General features: G+C 43.7%; 1 protein-coding gene across 1 annotated transcript; it reads left to right on the top strand.

Annotated features, from left to right (window-relative positions):
• The first annotated feature begins 267 nt into the window (after nucleotides 1-267).
• On the top strand, nucleotides 268-16,968 carry LOC110512666 (V-type proton ATPase subunit d 1). The gene is made up of 8 exons (XM_036981694.1): nucleotides 268-544; nucleotides 3,430-3,601; nucleotides 4,509-4,687; nucleotides 13,035-13,114; nucleotides 13,333-13,410; nucleotides 14,693-14,869; nucleotides 16,371-16,448; nucleotides 16,694-16,968. The coding sequence occupies exons 1-8, from the start codon at nucleotides 415-417 to the stop codon at nucleotides 16,853-16,855; spliced, it is 1,056 nt and encodes a 351-aa protein (XP_036837589.1). The 5' UTR covers nucleotides 268-414; the 3' UTR covers nucleotides 16,856-16,968.
• The last annotated feature ends 2,540 nt before the right edge of the window (nucleotides 16,969-19,508 follow it).

Here is a 19,508-nt window from a genome sequence, read left to right as displayed (position 1 = left end):
ACTACTTGCTGCCCTTTCCAACCTGAGCATGTTGTCAAGCCCTCTCCACAGCTCCTCCTCCTGGCACTTTCAAGACAACTGGGACCTAAAAAAAGAGGTAAAATCATGACGTCAGTGCCCAATGTCCTTCAAAACGATTTTTCCCAGTTGGAGCTCGCTTATTCCCGAGTTCCCAGTAATCTTGAACGCGGCTGAAGTCGGATATTTCCGAGTTCCCAGTTGATGTGAACGCGTCATTAGGTCTTGCGCTCAACGTTATCGAAAGCAGATGTTGAGTCACATGATATCGGTGGCGAGTGATCACGTGTCTTTTTTTACAGCCGGGTAATCTGTAGCTCAGCCCTGTCTAGAATTTATTTTCCTCCTAAAACGGTTGTATTTCATCAATATACGGATATATTTTGAGGCCTCAATATGCCTATATTCTCGGAGCTGTATTTTAATGTGGATAATGGTTACTTGGAAGGGTTGGTCAGGGGTTTTAAGGCTGGAATTCTTTCACAGGGAGACTATCTAAATCTCGTCCAGTGTGAAACCCTGGAAGGTGAGTCGAAGCTAACGTTAGCGTGCTAGCTAACCAGCTGGTCATCTGGCTAACTATGTTGTCAAATGTACACAGTGGCTCTTCAAATGGTATTGTTAACGTTTAATAAACGTTACTGGATTTTAAAAAACATGTGGCGTTTCCACTCTAGCCAGCTATAACAGTAGGTTACTAACTAATATCTCATGATGGGTCCTTGTATTATCAATTTAGTTAACGTTAGCTATATAAGGTTACTCTGTCATGAATAGTAGCTTATTAATGATCAGTTTTGTATATGGATGTAGGTAATTCGAGTTAAATGGGCTGGGCGCTAGATTTCGAGATGAAATTGGGTCTCTCAAACCCGATATTATTCTTTGAATTAGTTAGCTAACGTTAATTTACCTAGCTACATTTAATTAGCTGGGAAGCTAGCGTGCCAATTAGCCCAATAGTGGACTAAAGGACGTTAATTTACCTACCTACAGTTAATTAGCTGGGAAGCTAGCGTGCCAGTTAGCCCAATAGTGGACTAAAGGACGTTAATTTACCTAGCTACAGTTAATTAGCTGGGAAGCTAGCGTGCCAGTTAGCCCAATAGTGGACTAAAGGACGTTAATTTACCTAGCTACAGTTAATTAGCTGGGAAGCTAGCGTGCCAGTTAGCCCAATAGTGGACTAAAGGAGTGGCGTTACTCTTAAAAGGACCGTTTTATAATTGTTTGAACGACATGCGACTGTCAGTTTCCTGTCGCACACATATAATACAAATAAAAAGGATCTGCGACTGCCAGTTTCCTGTCGCACACATATAATACAAATAAAAAGGATCTGCGACTGCCAGTTTCCTGTCGCACAGACATACAATAATATATCTATCTGCGACTGTGGCAACGTCACAGCGACCAGACCAAATCCTACTGTAACATGATGCAGGAGTGTTAAAAGTAGGTCATTCTACCTGAGAATTTTATTTCGTCACACTGACAGGAAGTTGTTTTCTGTCAGTTCACCATTAACCTCACCTTGTAAATAATGTTGTTGTGGCATTATTTTTCTGTCATAATAAATAAAAAGCAGCGAAAGTTAAGACGATGTCGGCTATCTACACAAAGTAGATGTCATAACCGACTGGCCAAAACTATAGTTTGTTAACAAGACATTTGTGGAGTGTTTGAAAAACCAGTTAATGACTCCAACCGAAGTGTATGTAAACTTCCGACTTCAAAATGTCTTGTTAACAAACTATAGTTTGGGCAAGTAGGTTATGACATCTACTTTGTGTATGACACAAGTCATTTTTCCAACAATTGTTTACAGACATATTATTTCATATAATTCACTGTACCACAATTCCAGTGGGTCAGAAGTTGTTGACTGTGCCTTTCAACAGCTTGGAAAATTCCAGAAAATAATGTCATGGCTTTAGAAGCTGCTGATAGGCTAATTGACATCATTTGAGTAAATTGGAGGTGTACCTGTGGGTGTATTTCATTACCTTCAAACTCAGTGCCTCTTTGCTTGATATCATGGGAAAATCAAAAGGAAAAAATGGTAGAACTCCACAAGTCTGGTTCATCCTTGGGAGCAATTTCCAAACGCCTGAAGGTACCACGTTCATCTGTACAAACAATAGTACGCAAGTATAAACACCATGGGACCACGCAGCTGTCATATCGCTCAGGAAGGAGACGCGTTCTGTCTCCTCGAGATGAACGTACTTCGGTGAGAAAGGTGCAAATCAATCCCAGAACAACCTTGTGAAGATGCTGGAGGAAACGGGTACAAAAGTATCTATATCCACAGTAAAACGAGTCCTATATCGACATAACCTGAAATGTTGGCCATCATGACCATCGTTATGTTTGGAGGAAAAAGGGGGAGGCTTGCAAGCTGAAGAACACCATCCCAACTGTGAAGCACGGGGTGGCAGCATCATGCTGTGGGGGTGATTTGCTGCAGGAGGGACTGGTGCACTTCACACAATAGATAGCATCATGAGGTAGGAAAATTGTGAATATATTGATGCAACATCAAGACATCAGTCAGGAAGTTAAAGCTTGGTCGCGAATGGGTCTTCCAAATGGACAATGACCCCAAGCAATCTTCCAAAGTTGTCTTTAAGCCGTTTTGCCACAAAGTCAAGGTATTGAAGTGGCCATCACAAAACCCTAATCTCAATCCTATAGAAAATTTGTGGGCAGAACTGAAAATGTTTTTGTTGCCTGGCTTGCTAAGTAACAGTGGTTTCAGGAAAGAAGCTCTGAGATTTTCCCATTGCTCATAAGAAGAATCTAAAGATAAACTTAGCCTTCAGATGCTTTTGGGAAACCAGGCCCTGGTTATTAAATTGCATTGACCGCTGTAGCTAGCTAGTATTAACAAGCTAGTAGCTAGCTAGTATTAACAAGCTAGTAGCTAGCTAGTAATAACAAGCTAGTAGCTAGCTAGTAATAACAAGCTAGTAGCTAGCTAGTATTAACAAGCTAGTAGCTAGCTAGTATTAACAAGCTAGTATTTCTTGAAGAACCGTTAGCAAGAACCATTAGCAGCTATTCATTACCAGGCTGCCTACATAAAAGGTTCAATAAATCACATTAGATTGATCAACAGCGGGATTTCTATGAGGAACTGAAACTATTGCTCAAAGTATTGCTCAATTCGCTTTACACATCAAGTAAAATGGAAGCATTCTAGACACACACAGCTAGCTAGCCTCTTCCCTTGTGCATGGGTCTCTAATGTACCGTTAGCATCATGCCCTCTCACAGCAGCATTTAATATGAGCTTGTACTTGTCCTGTGCATGTCATTATTGTGTCTTGTTGAAAGCCACTGTTACCCAGTATCTGAAGACGTCTTGCCCCCCCCCCCCCCCCCCCCCCCCCCCCCCCCCCCATGCAGACCTGAAACTCCATCTGCAGAGCACGGACTATGGCAGCTTCCTGGCCAACGAGCCGTCCCCCCTCACCGTGTCCGTCATCGACGACAAGCTCAAAGAGAAGATGGTGGTGGAGTTCCGGCACATGAGAAACCAGTCCTACGAACCGCTGGCAAGCTTCATGGACTTCATCACGTAAGAGTCATTCACAGGCTCTCTCTGGTGTCTGCCAAGCCTCTAATCCAAAATGAAGGGGTAAATTGGGTGCCCATATTGTCTAATTAAATTGAGCCTGTCTTTCCCGTGCATTTTTGGGGTGGGGGGGGGATTTAGGCTTAGAACATCACCTTGTCTTATTATTGCCCGGAACAAATCAGCTATTGGTTAAACTGTGTTTGTCCGTCTCCCATCTCTTTTCAGTTATGTGACATCTGAATGGTCCATGTTTCATACTCTTATTTATATATATATATTTATTTATTTATTTATTTATTTTGACTCCCTATATATTTATTTTGACTCCCTATTCGCCAGTCTCTGACTATCTGCTTGCACCTGTAGAGGTCTGTTATGTCCAGCAGGGGTCTTATTCATGTGTTAGTACAGTATTAATGAAGACATGAGGTTTGGGTCTGTTATGTCCAGTATGGGTCTTCAGTATGTGTGTTGTTCATGTGTTAGTACAGTATTGATGAAGACATGAGACATGAATTCCTCTTCGTGATTTTGATTCCCAGGACTTTTTGAACTCTACATATGTTTTTTTTGTCTCCCATGTACCGTCCGCCTTTCATTCTAGCCTGAGACAGAAGCCTCGTACCTGCTCTCACCGGCCGCCTTTCATTCTAGCCTGAGACAGAACCCTCGTACCTGCTCTCACCGTCCGCCTTTCATTCTAGCCTGAGACAGAAGCCTCGTACCGGCTCTTACCGTCAGCCTTTCATTCTAGCCTGAGAGAGAACCCTCGTACCGACCGCCTTTCATTCTAGCCTGAGAACCCTCGTACTGGCTCTCACCATCTTGCAAAATGAAATGTAATATTTGCTATGCTCTTAACTACCCAGTCATCACTGAAACACGCGCTCTCCTCCCATCCTCACAGGTACAGCTACATGATAGACAATGTGATCCTGCTGATCACGGGCACCCTGCACCAGCGGGCCATCTCTGAGCTGGTACCTAAGTGCCACCCGCTGGGCAGCTTTGAGCAGATGGAGGCAGTCAACATCGCCCAGACCCCAGCAGAACTTTACAACGCCATCCTGGTCGACACCCCTCTGGGTAAGGACTGACTGCTGCCCTATTCCCTATATAGTGGTACTACTATAGACCAGAGCCCTATTCCCTATATAGTGGTACTACTATAGACCAGAGCCCTATTCCCTATATAGTGGTACTACTATAGACCAGAGCCCTATTCCCTATATAGTGGTACTACTATAGACCAGAGCCCTATTCCCTATATAGTGGTACTACTATAGACCAGAGCCCTATTCCCTATATAGTGGTACTACTATAGACTAGAGCCCTATTCCCTATATAGTGGTACTACTATAGACCAGAGCCCTATTCCCTATATAGTGGTACTACTATAGACCAGAGCCCTATTCCCTATATAGTGGTACTACTATAGACCAGAGCCCTATTCCCTATATAGTGGTACTACTATAGACCAGAGCCCTATTCCCTATATAGTGGTACTACTATAGACCAGAGCCCTATTCCCTATATAGTGGTACTACTATAGACCAGAGCCCTATTCCCTATATAGTGGTACTACTATAGACCAGAGCCCTATTCCCTATATAGTACACTACTATAGACCAGAGCCCTATTCCCTATATAGTGGTACTACTATAGATCAGAGCCCTATTCCCTACATAGTGGTACTACTAAAGACAAGAGCCCTATTCCCTATATAGTACACTACTATAGACCAGAGCCCTATTCCCTATATAGTGGTACTACTATAGACCAGAACCCTATTCCCTATATAGTGGTACTACTATAGACCAGGGCCCTATTCCCTATATAGTGGTACTACTATAGACCAGAACCCTATTCCCTATATAGTGGTACTACTATAGACCAGAGCCCTATTCCCTATATAGTACACTACTATAGACCAGAGCCCTATTCCCTATATAGTGGTACTACTATAGACCAGAACCCTATTCCCTATATAGTGGTACTACTATAGACCAGGGCCCTATTCCCTATATAGTGGTACTACTATAGACCAGAACCCTATTCCCTATATAGTGGTACTACTATAGACCAGAGCCCTATTCCCTATATAGTGGTACTACTATAGACCAGAGCCCTATTCCCTATATAGTGGTACTACTATAGACCAGAGCCCTATTCCCTATATAGTGGTACTACTATAGACCAGAGCCCTATTCCCTATATAGTACACTACTATAGACCAGAGCCCTATTCCCTATATAGTGGTACTACTATAGACCAGAGCCCTATTCCCTATATAGTACACTACTATAGACCAGAGCCCTATTCCCTATATAGTGCACTACTATAGACCAGAGCCCTATTACGTATATAGTGGTACTACTATAGACCAGAGCCCTATTCCCTATATAGTGGTACTACTATAGACCAGAGCCCTATTCCCTATATAGTGGTACTACTATAGACCAGAGCCCTATTCCCTATATAGTGGTACTACTATAGACCAGAACCCTACTCCCTATATAGTGGTACTACTATAGACCAGAGCCCTATTCCCTATATAGTGGTACTACTATAGACCAGAACCCTATTCCCTATATAGTGGTACTACTATAGACCAGAGCCCTATTCCCTATATAGTGGTACTACTATAGACCAGAACCCTATTCCCTATATAGTGGTACTACTATAGACCAGAGCCCTATTCCCTATATAGTGGTACTACTATAGACCAGAGCCCTATTCCCTATATAGTGGTACTACTATAGACCAGAGCCCTATTCCCTATATAGTGGTACTACTATAGACCAGAGCCCTATTCCCTATATAGTGGTACTACTATAGACCAGAACCCTATTCCCTATATAGTGGTACTACTATAGACCAGAGCCCTATTCCCTATATAGTGGTACTACTATAGACCAGAGCCCTATTCCCTATATAGTGGTACTACTATAGACCAGAGCCCTATTCCCTATATAGTGGTACTACCATAGACCAGAACCCTATTCCCTATATAGTGGCACTACTATAGACCAGAGCCCTATTCCCTATATAGTGGTACTACTATAGACCAGAACCCTGTTCCCTATATAGTACACTACTATAGACCAGAGCCCTATTCCCTATATAGTGGTACTACTATAGACCAGAACCCTATTCCCTATATAGTACACTACTATAGACCAGAGCCCTATTCCCTATATAGTACACTACTATAGACCAGAGCCCTATTCCCTATATAGTGGTACTACTATAGACCAGAGCCATATTCCCTATATAGTGGTACTACTATAGACCAGAGCCCTATTCCCTATATAGTGGTACTACTATAGACCAGAGCCCTATTCCCTATATAGTGGTACTACTATAGACCAGAGCCCTATTCCCTATATAGTGGTACTACTATAGACCAGAGCCCTATTCCCTATATAGTGGTACTACTATAGACCAGAGCCCTATTCTCTATATAGTGGTACTACTATAGACCAGAGCCCTATTCCCTATATAGTGGTACTACTATAGACCAGAGCCCTATTCCCTATATAGTGGTACTACTATAGACCAGAACCCTATTCCCTATATAGTGGTACTACTATAGACCAGAGCCCTATTCCCTATATAGTGGTACTACTATAGACCAGAACCCTATTCCCTATATAGTGGTACTACTATAGACCAGAGCCCTGTTCCCTATATAGTGGTATTACTATAGACCAGAACCCTATTCCCTATATAGTGGTACTACTATAGACCAGAACCCTATTCCCTATATAGTGGTACTACTATAGACCAGAGCCCTATTCCCTATATAGTGGTACTACTATAGACCAGAGCCCTATTCCCTATATAGTGGTACTACTATAGACCAGAACCCTATTCCCTATATAGTGGTACTACTATAGACCAGAGCCCTATTCCCTATATAGTGGTACTACTATAGACCAGAACCCTATTCCCTATATAGTGGTACTACTATAGACCAGAGCCCTATTCCCTATATAGTGGTACTACTATAGACCAGAGCCCTATTCCCTATATAGTGGTACTACTATAGACCAGAACCCTATTCCCTATATAGTGGTACTACTATAGACCAGAGCCCTATTCCCTATATAGTGGTACTACTATAGACCAGAACCCTATTCCCTATATAGTGGTACTACTATAGACCAGAGCCCTGTTCCCTATATAGCGGTATTACTATAGACCAGAACCCTATTCCCTATATAGTGGTACTACTATAGACCAGAACCCTATTCCCTATATAGTGGTACTACTATAGACCAGAACCCTATTCCCTATATAGTGGTACTACTATAGACCAGAGCCCTATTCCCTATATAGTGGTACTACTATAGACCAGAGCCCTATTCCCTATATAGTGGTACTACTATAGACCAGAACCCTATTCCCTATATAGTGGTACTACTATAGACCAGAGCCCTATTCCCTATATAGTGGTACTACTATAGACCAGAGCCCTATTCCCTATATAGTGGTACTACTATAGACCAGAGCCCTATTCCCTATATAGTGGTACTACTATAGACCAGAACCCTATTCCCTATATAGTGGTACTACTATAGACCAGAGCCCTATTCCCTATATAGTGGTACTACTATAGACCAGAGCCCTATTCCCTATATAGTGGTACTACTATAGACCAGAGCCCTATTCCCTATATAGTGGTACTACCATAGACCAGAACCCTATTCCCTATATAGTGGCACTACTATAGACCAGAGCCCTATTCCCTATATAGTGGTACTACTATAGACCAGAACCCTGTTCCCTATATAGTACACTACTATAGACCAGAGCCCTATTCCCTATATAGTGGTACTATTATAGACCAGAGCCCTATTCCCTATATAGTGGTACTACTATAGACCAGAGCCCTATTCCCTATATAGTGGTACTACTATAGACCAGAGCCCTATTCCCTATATAGTGGTACTACTATAGACCAGAGCCCTGTTCCCTATATAGTGGTACTACTATAGACCAGAACCCTATTCCCTATATAGTGGTACTACTATAGACCAGAGCCCTATTCCCTATATAGTGGTACTATTATAGACCAGAGCCCTATTCCCTATATAGTGGTACTATTATAGACCAGAACCCTATTCCCTATATAGTGGTACTACTATAGACCAGAGCCCTATTCCCTATATAGTGGTACTATTATAGACCAGAGCCCTATTCCCTATATAGTGGTACTATTATAGACCAGAACCCTATTCCCTATATAGTGGTACTACTATAGACCAGAGCCCTATTCCCTATATAGTGGTACTATTATAGACCAGAGCCCTATTCCCTATATAGTGGTACTACTATAGACCAGAGCCCTGTTCCCTATATAGTGGTACTACTATAGACCAGAACCCTATTCCCTATATAGTGGTACTACTATAGACCAGAGCCCTATTCCCTATATAGTGGTACTATTATAGACCAGAGCCCTATTCCCTATATAGTGGTACTACTATAGACCAGAGCCCTGTTCCCTATATAGTTGTACTACTATAGACCAGAGCCCTATTCCCTATATAGTGGTACTACTATAGACCAGAACCCTATTCCCTATATAGTGGTACTACTATAGACCAGAGCCCTATTCCCTATATAGTGGTACTACTATAGACCAGAACCCTATTCCCTATATAGTGGTACTACTATAGACCAGAGCCCTATTCCCTATATAGTGGTACTATTATAGACCAGAGCCCTATTCCCTATATAGTGGTACTACTATAGACCAGAGCCCTGTTCCCTATATAGTGGTACTACTATAGACCAGAGCCCTATTCCCTATATAGTGGTACTACTATAGACCAGAGCCCTGTTCCCTATATAGTTGTATTACTATAGACCAGAGCCCTACTCCCTATATAGTGGTACTACTATAGACCAGAGCCCTATTCCCTATATAGCGGTACTACTATAGACCAGAGCCCTATTCCCTATATAGTGGTACTACTATAGACCAGAACCCTATTCCCTATATAGTGGTACTACTATAGACCAGAGCCCTGTTCCCTATATAGTTGTATTACTATAGACCAGAACCCTATTCCCTATATAGTGCTTACTTATCTAAATAAGCGTATTGACTCGGGGTTGAATACTTACCTAATCTAACGTATATTTGTCTTATTTTTCATTAATTGTGTAAAGAATGTTAGCATTTTTCTTCCACTTTAAAATTAGAGTATTTTGTGGAGATCATTGACCAAAAATCACAATTGAATCAATATCAATTAGACTTTATAACTCAAAAAAATTCCAAGAGGATGACAACTAAGGATACCCACTGTATGTACAGTAGATGTACATCCAAGAGGATGAATACTAATGATACCCACTGTATATACAGTAGATGTACATCCAAGAGGATGAATACTAATGATACCCACTGTATACCCAAGGGGCTGACTAATGATACCCACTGTATGTACTGTAGATGTACATCCAAGAGGATGAATACTAATGATACCCACTGTATATACAGTAGATGTACATCCAAGAGGATGAATACTAATGATACCCACTGTATATACAGTAGATGTACATCCAAGAGGATGAATACTAATGATACCCACTGTATACCCAAGGGGCTGACTAATGATACCCACTGTATGTACAGTAGGTGTACATCCAAGAGGATGAATACTAATGATACCCACTGTATATACAGTAGATGTACATCCAAGAGGATGAATACTAATGATACCCACTGTATATACAGTAGATGTACATCCAAGAGGATGAATACTAATGATACCCCCTGTATGTACTGTAGATGTACATCCAAGAGGATGAATACTAATGATACCCACTGTATGTACTGTAGATGTACATCCAAGAGGATGAATACTAATGATACCCACTGTATATACAGTAGATGTACATCCAAGAGGATGAATACTAATGATACCCACTGTATGTACTGTAGATGTACATCCAAGAGGATGAATACTAATGATACCCACTGTATGTACAGTAGATGTACATCCAAGAGGATGAATACTAATGATACCCACTGTATGTACTGTAGCTGTATATCCAAGAGGATAAATACTAATGATACCCACTGTATGTACTGTAGATGTACATCCAAGAGGATGAATACTAATGATACCCCCTGTATGTACTGTAGATGTACATCCAAGAGGATGAATACTAATGATACCCCCTGTATGTACTGTAGATGTACATCCAAGAGGATGAATACTAATGATACCCCCTGTATGTACTGTAGATGTACATCCAAGAGGATGAATACTAATGATACCCCCTGTATATACAGTAGATGTACATCCAAGAGGATGAATACTAATGATACCCACTGTATACCCAAGGGGCTGACTAATGATACCCACTGTATGTACTGTAGATGTACATCCAAGAGGATGAATACTAATGATACCCCCTGTATGTACTGTAGATGTACATCCAAGAGGATGAATACTAATGATACCCACTGTATGTACTGTAGATGTACATCCAAGAGGATGAATACTAATGATACCCCCTGTATGTACTGTAGATGTACATCCAAGAGGATGAATACTAATGATACCCACTGTATGTACTGTAGATGTACATCCAAGAGGATGAATACTAATGATACCCCCTGTATGTACTGTAGATGTACATCCAAGAGGATGAATACTAATGATACCCCCTGTATATACAGTAGATGTACATCCAAGAGGATGAATACTAATGATACCCACTGTATACCCAAGGGGCTGACTAATGATACCCACTGTATGTACTGTAGATGTACATCCAAGAGGATGAATACTAATGATACCCCCTGTATGTACTGTAGATGTACATCCAAGAGGATGAATACTAATGATACCCACTGTATATACTGTAGATGTACATCCAAGAGGATGAATACTAATGATACCCCCTGTATATACAGTAGATGTACATCCAAGAGGATGAATACTAATGATACCCACTGTATATACTGTAGATGTACATCCAAGAGGATGAATACTAATGATACCCACTGTATGTACTGTAGCTGTATATCCAAGAGGATGAATACTAATGATACCCCCTGTACTGCGTTACTTTTGAATGCACAGAAAGGGCTCTGGTCCAAAGTAATGCACAATGAAATGGGGTGCCATTTGGGACACATTCTGGCAGTGCTACACACACTATTGGGTTGATTTACTGATGCACTAGTACTGCTTTGTAGTGTGGATCGCTTTTCTCAACTGTTCCCCCTTCTGGGTGGTTTACTAATGGAACTGTTCACCCCCAAACCTGGGTGGTTTACTAATGGAACTGTTCCCCCCCAAACCTGGGTGGTTTACTAATGGAACTGTTCCCATCCTGGGTGGTTTACTAATGGAACTGTTCCCCCCCCGTCCTGGGTGGTTTACTAATGGAACTGTTCCCATCCTGGGTGGTTTACTAATGGAACTGTTCCCCCCCCCCCGTCCTGGGTGGTTTACTAATGGAACTGTTCCCCCCCATCCTGGGTGGTTTACTAATGGAACTGTTCCCCCCCCTTCCCGTCCTGGGTGGTTTACTAATGGAACTGTTCCCCCCCCGTCCTGGGTGGTTTGCTAATGGAACTGTTCCCTGTCCTGGGTGGTTTACTAATGGAACTGTTCCCCCGTCCTGGGTGGTTTACTAATGGAACTGTTCCCTGTCCTGGGTGGTTTACTAATGGAATTGTTCCCCATTCTGGGTGGTTTACTAATGGAACTGTTCCCCCGTCCTGGGTGGTTTACTAATGGAACTGTTCCTCCATCCTGGGTGGTTTACTAATGGAACTGTTCCCCCGTCCTGGGTGGTTTACTAATGGAACTGTTCCCCCCTCCCCCATCCTGGGTGGTTTACTAATGGAACTGTTCCCCCCTCCCCCATCCTGGGTGGTTTACTAATGGAACTGTCCCCCCGTCCTGGGTGGTTTACTAATGGAACTGTCCCCCCGTCCTGGGTGGTTTACTAATGGCACTGTCCCCCCGTCCTGGGTGGTTTACTAATGGAACTGTTCCCCCATCCTGGGTGGTTTACTAATGGAACTGTTCCCCCCTCCCCCATCCTGGGTGGTTTACTAATGGAACTGTCCCCCCGTCCTGGGTGGTTTACTAATGGAACTGTCCCCCCGTCCTGGGTGGTTTACTAATGGCACTGTCCCCCCGTCCTGGGTGGTTTACTAATGGAACTGTTCCCCCATCCTGGGTGGTTTACTAATGGAACTGTTCCCCCCTCCCCATCCTGGGTGGTTTGCTTATGGAACTCATGGATTTGAGAATGCAAGGAAGAAGAATCTTTGAACAACAGACTGGAGGGATTTTATATCCTGTAGCGAACACTAGATGGCGCTAAAACTCAACTTTGCTCATAAATGTGTAATCTTCTAAATCCTGTTTTAAATGTCTGATCATTTCTTCAGCTGCTTTCTTCCAAGACTGCATATCTGAGCAGGATCTGGATGAGATGAACATCGAGATCATCCGTAATACTCTGTATAAGGTGAGCAGGGGATTTCATTCACCCTGTAATACTCTGTAATGAGGTGAGCAGGGGATTTCATTCACCTGTAATACTCTGTAATGAGGTGAGCAGGGGATTTCATTCACCTGTAATACTCTGTAATGAGGTGAGCAAAGGGATTTCATTCACAATGTTAAACAACATGATGCATCACTAGATAGATGGTCATTGACTTGAATCCGTGTCTCCATTTCCAGGCTTATCTGGAGGCTTTCTACAAGTTCTGCTCCACTCTGGGAGGAACCACTGGTGACACCATGTGTCCTATTCTAGAGGTCCGTGAGCGTGTCCCTTTATTAGAAAGTTAACTTGATATACAAGTGTCTTTGGGAAAGTATTCAGACCCCTTGACTTTTTCCACATTTTTGTTACGTTACAACCTCATTCTAAAATGGATTAAAAAAGAAACTCATCACTCTACACACAATACCCCATAATGACATCACAATACCCCATAATGACATCACAATACCCCATAATGACATCACAATACCCCATAATGACATCACAATACCCCATAATGACATCACAATACCCCATAATGACATCACAATACCCCATAATGACATCACAATACCCCATAACGACAAAGCAAAAACAGGTTTTTAGAAATTTTCACAAATGTATTAAAAATAAAAAACAGATTTACATAAGTATTCAGACCTTTTGCTATGAGACTCGAAATTGATCTCGGGTGCATCCTGTTTCCATTGATCATCCTTGAGATGTTTCTACAAATTGATTGAAGTCCACCTGTGGTAAATTCAATTGATTGGACATTATTTGAAAAGGCACACACCTGTCTATATAAGGTCCCACAGTTGACAGTGCATGTCAGAGCAAAAACCAAGACATGAGGTAGAAGGAATTGTCCATAGAGCTCAGAGACAGGATTGTGTCGTGGCACAGATCTGGGGAAGGGTACCAAAACATTTCTGCAGCATTGACGGTCCCCACGAACACAGTGGCCTCCATCATTCTTAAATGAAAGAAGTTTGGAACCACCAAGACTCTTCCTTGAGCTGGCCGCCCAGTGGAGAAGGGCCTTGGTCAGGGAGGTGACCAAGAACCCGATGGTCACTGTGACAGAGCTCCAGACTTCCTCTGTGGAGATGGTTGTCCTTCTGGAAGGTTCTCCCATCTCTGCAGCACTCCACAAACCAAGCCTTTATGGCTGCCGTAGCCATTCCTCAGTAAAAGGCACATGACAGCCCGCTTGGAGTTTGCCAAATGGCACCTGAAAACTCTCAGACCATGAGAAACAAGATTCTTTGGTCTGATGAAACCAAGTGTCACATCTGGAGGAAACCTGGAACCATCTCTACGGTGAAGCATGGTGGTGGCAGCATCATGCTGTGGGGATGTAACAAAATGTGGAAAATGTCAAGGGGTCTGAATACTTTCTGAATGCCACTGTGGTTGTTCTCTTTAGTAATTTATACTGGACCATCCAATTTAAAGGACAAATTTACCCACACCTTGAAGTGTGTTCTAGTATATTAATCTCTCACCTGTCAATCAGTCAGTTTCCTATTTCCTCTCCCTCTGTGTGTCCAGTTTGAGGCGGACAGGAGGGCCTTCATCATCACCATCAACTCATTTGGTACGGAACTGTCTAAGGAGGACCGTGCCAAGCTGTTCCCCCACTGTGGCAAGCTGTACCCTGAGGGGCTGGCTCAGCTTGCCCGCGCTGACGACTACGAACAGGTCAAAGCTGTGGCCGACTACTACCCTGTAAGTTACTGGTCCTTACTACTGCTACTACTAGCCTAGCCTACTGGCTACTACCCTGTCAGTTACTGGTCCTTACTACTAGCCTAGCCTACTGGCTACTACCCTGTCAGTTACTGGTCCTTCCTACTGCTACTACTAGCCTAGCCTACTGGCTACTACCCTGTCAGTTACTGGTCCTTACTACTGCTACTACTAGCCTAGCCTACTGGCTACTACCCTGTCAGTTACTGGTCCTTCCTACTGCTACTACTAGCCTAGCCTACTGGCTACTACCCTGTCAGTTACTGGTCCTTCCTACTGCTACTACTAGCCTAGCCTACTGGCTACTACCCTGTCAGTTACTGGTCCTTACTACTGCTACTACTAGCCTAGCCTACTGGCTACTACCCTGTCAGTTACTGGTCCTTCCTACTGCTACTACTAGCCTAGCCTACTGGCTACTACCCTGTCAGTTACTGGTCCTTCCTACTGCTACTACTAGCCTAGCCTACTGGCTACTACCCTGTCAGTTACTGGTCCTTCCTACTGCTACTACTAGCCTAGCCTACTGGCTACTACCCTGTCAGTTACTGGTCCTTACTACAAGTCAAATCATCTCACTGGCTAGCCTTGCCAACCTGGGAGTCTGTCTGTCTACTGGATAATAATGTCACTCACTATACACCACCCGGTGTTACACCATCCCGGTGTTACAGGTGTTACACCACCCGGTGTTACACCACCTGGTATTACACCACCCGGTGTTACAGGTGTTACACCACCCGGTGTTACACCACCCGGTGTTACAGGTGTTACACCACCCGGTATTACACCACCCGGTGTTACACCACCCGGTGTTACACCACCCGGTGTTACACCACCTGGTATTACACCACCCGGTGTTACACCACCTGGTATTACACCACCCGGTGTTACAGGTGTTACACCACCCGGTGTTACAGGTGTTACACCACCCGGTGTTACACCACCCGGCGTGACGCCACCCGGTGTTACAGGTGTTACACCACCCGATGTTACACCACCCGGCGTGACGCCACCCGGTGTTACACCAGTGCTTGGCCTAAAGACTCACACTTTAGTTTTTTCCACTTCTGCGGCCAGGTTTGGTACTAAGTCTAACCTGACCAGACAGATCTGTATGTGACTGTATTTAGAGAGGTAAACCTGCTATAAGGACATGAACCGGGCGTGATACTGACCACCTTCACCAAGTCTCTTTCTGTCCTGTGACCTGAACATCAACCTGCTCCACCACCTTCACCAAGTCTCTTTCTATTCTGTGACTGTATTCTGTGACTGTATCTTCTGACTGTATTTAGAGAGGTACACCTGCTATAAGGACATGGTATCACTTCCTAGAACCATTGATCTAAAGCAGAGGACCAATGAAATATGCTCTCAATCCCCCAGCAATACATCTACCCTCTTGCCTCATCCTATTGATAGTCAAAACATATGGTGATCCCGCTCAGACCGGCTAACTCCTCTCCTCTCCTCTCAGGAATACAAGCTCCTGTTTGAGGGAGCAGGCAGCAACCCAGGGGACAAGACACTGGAGGACAGGTTCTTTGAGCATGAGGTGAGCAGCGCGACTTACACACACACACTCCCATCTCATCATAGTGTTAACAGGGGGGTGTTTTAGGTACGAGCAAATGGTATAAATCAGGCTATTGAAGGTGTGTAGACTAGTTTTTATTCAGGGTTTGCTTTGTTCATATTGTCATTGGTTTTTTAGAATGGGCTGAAGTTACAGTCCAGTGTTTCTCAAAGACCCCCCCCCCCCCGGTGTCCTCGTTAACCCACCACCCTGATGTCCTGCAGGTGAAGCTGAACAAGCTGGCGTTCCTGAACCAGTTCCACTTCAGCGTGTTCTATGCCTACGTCAAGCTGAAGGAGCAGGAGTGCAGGAACATCGTGTGGATCGCTGAGTGTATCGCTCAGAGGCACCGCGCCAAGATAGACAACTACATCCCCATCTTCTGATCTGAACACACACACACCAGTACCTCCCTACATTCTGATCTGAACACACACACACACCAGTACCTCCCTACATTCTGATCTGAACACACACACACACCAGTACCTCCCTACATTCTGATCTGAACACACACACACACCAGTACCTCCCTACATTCTGATCTGAACACACACACCAGTACCTCCCTACATTCTGATCTGAACACACACACACACCAGTACCTCCCTACATTCTGATCTGAACACACACACCAGTACCTCCCTACATTCTGATCTGAACACACACACACACCAGTACCTCCCTACATTCTGATCTGAACACACACACACACCAGTACCTCCCTACATTCTGATCTGAACACACACACACACCAGTACCTCCCTACATTCTGATCTGAACACACACACCAGTACCTCCCTACATTCTGATCTGAACACACACACACACCAGTACCTCCCTACATTCTGATCTGAACACACACACACACCAGTACCTCCCTACATTCTGATCTCAACACACACACACACCAGTACCTCCCTACATTCTGATCTGAACACACACACCAGTACATCCCTACATTGTGATCTGAACACACACACACACACACCAGTACATCCCTACATTCTGATCTGAACACACACACACACCAGTACCTCCCTACATTCTGATCTGAACACACACACCAGTACATCCCTACATTCTGATCTGAACACACACACACCAGTCCCTCCCTACATTCTGATCTGAACACACACACCAGTACCTCCCTACATTCTGATCTGAACACACACACACCAGTCCCTCCCTACATTCTGATCTGAACACACACACCAGTACCTCCCTACATTCTGATCTGAACACACACACACCAGTCCCTCCCTACATTCTGATCTGAACACACACACCAGTACCTCCCTACATTCTGATCTGAACACACACACCAGTACATCCCTACATTCTGATCTGAACACACACACCAGTACCTCCCTACATTCTGATCTGAACACACACACCAGTACCTCCCTACATTCTGATCTGAACACACACACCAGTACCTCCCTACATTCTGATCTGAACACACACACCAGTCCCTCCCTACATTCTGATCTGAACACACACACCAGTACCTCCCTACATTCTGATCTGAACACACACACACACACACACACACACCAGTAATTCCCTACATTCTGATCTCACACATACACACACACACACACCAGTACCTCCCTACATTCTGATCTGAACACACACACACACACCACACACACACACACACACACACACACGTCATCTTTATCTTCTAATCCCACGTATCCATCCACAGCTTCTCTCCGATCCACAGCTTCTGTACAAACACATGTATCTTCTAATTTGAGATTGACACCTCTTCTTTCAATAGCTGAGCGATGCCATGTCTAGTCCTTCTGCATTGGGAACGGGTAAATGTGCTCCAACTCCCGTTGTTTTTGTCTCTTCATGGATAGATGCTAAATACCAGGCATCCTCTACCGCTGGCGTTCAACTAGTAACTTAACAAGGTTTTAATTTATTTCTGAAAGATACTGCTACTTCTATAACACACACGGGTCAACGTGACTTCAGAAGAGCACACTGGTTTCTCCTCTGAGACATTCCCCCAGCCAGCCAGCCAACTCCACTAAGGAATGATGGGCTATTGGATGGCTGCTTGCTGTTTTTAACTAATCATCGGCACAGTCTATTTTGCCCTTAAAAAAATCACAGGAAGTGAACGTGCCATCAGCAGGTTCACTTTAGACAGAAACGCGTTCCATCTCTCATCCTTTTGACTTGTATAGCCGGAGTGGATCAGATATTTGAGTCCGGTGTGAGTCCGTCATCACCCTGTTGAAAGGTATCTTGTCCCTAGCTGGTTGCTTGTTCTGACAATGTACAATACTGTCTTGATTGGTTGAGTGTTTTTTTGTAGTCGCTATAGAAGTGAAGGAACTCTTTACATTCAGCAGTTTAAGTGTGTCTGTGTGTGTCTAATGGACCCCTATTCACTAAGTAGTGCACTTAGTTTGACCATGGACCCCTATTCACTAAGTAGTGCACTTAGTTTGACCATGGAACCCTATTCACTAAGTAGTGCACTTAGTTTGACCATGGACCCCTATTCACTAAGTAGTGCACTTAGTTTAACCATGGAACCCTATTCACTAAGTAGTGCACTTAGTTTGACCATGGACCCCTATTCACTAAGTAGTGCACTTAGTTTGACCATGGACCCCTATTCACTAAGTAGTGCACTTAGTTTAACCATGGAACCCTATTCACTAAGTAGTGCACTTAGTTTGACCATGGACCCCTATTCACTAAGTAGTGCACTTAGTTTAACCATGGAACCCTATTCACTAAGTAGTGCACTTAGTTTAACCATGGAACCCTATTCACTAAGTAGTACACTTGGTGGGCCCATATGGTTTTGGTCAAAAGTAGTGCACTTAGTTTGACCAGGGGCCCCTATTCACTAAGTAGTGCACTTGGTTTTGGTCAAAAGTAGTGCACTCTATAGGGTTCCATTTGGGACCCCCCCCCCCCCCCCCCCCAGATACTGTCATGTACAATATCCATAGATGGATGAGCAGAGTTTACTGAAATAATGTTCACCCTCCCGAGACATGTTCTGTT

Source organism: Oncorhynchus mykiss, chromosome 6 (genome assembly GCF_013265735.2).
Source record: "Oncorhynchus mykiss isolate Arlee chromosome 6, USDA_OmykA_1.1, whole genome shotgun sequence".
In the NCBI taxonomy this organism is placed as follows: Eukaryota; Metazoa; Chordata; class Actinopteri; order Salmoniformes; family Salmonidae; genus Oncorhynchus; species Oncorhynchus mykiss.
The sequence above is the reverse complement of the archived record's forward strand: the minus strand, read 5'-3'. Positions and strand labels throughout refer to the sequence as shown.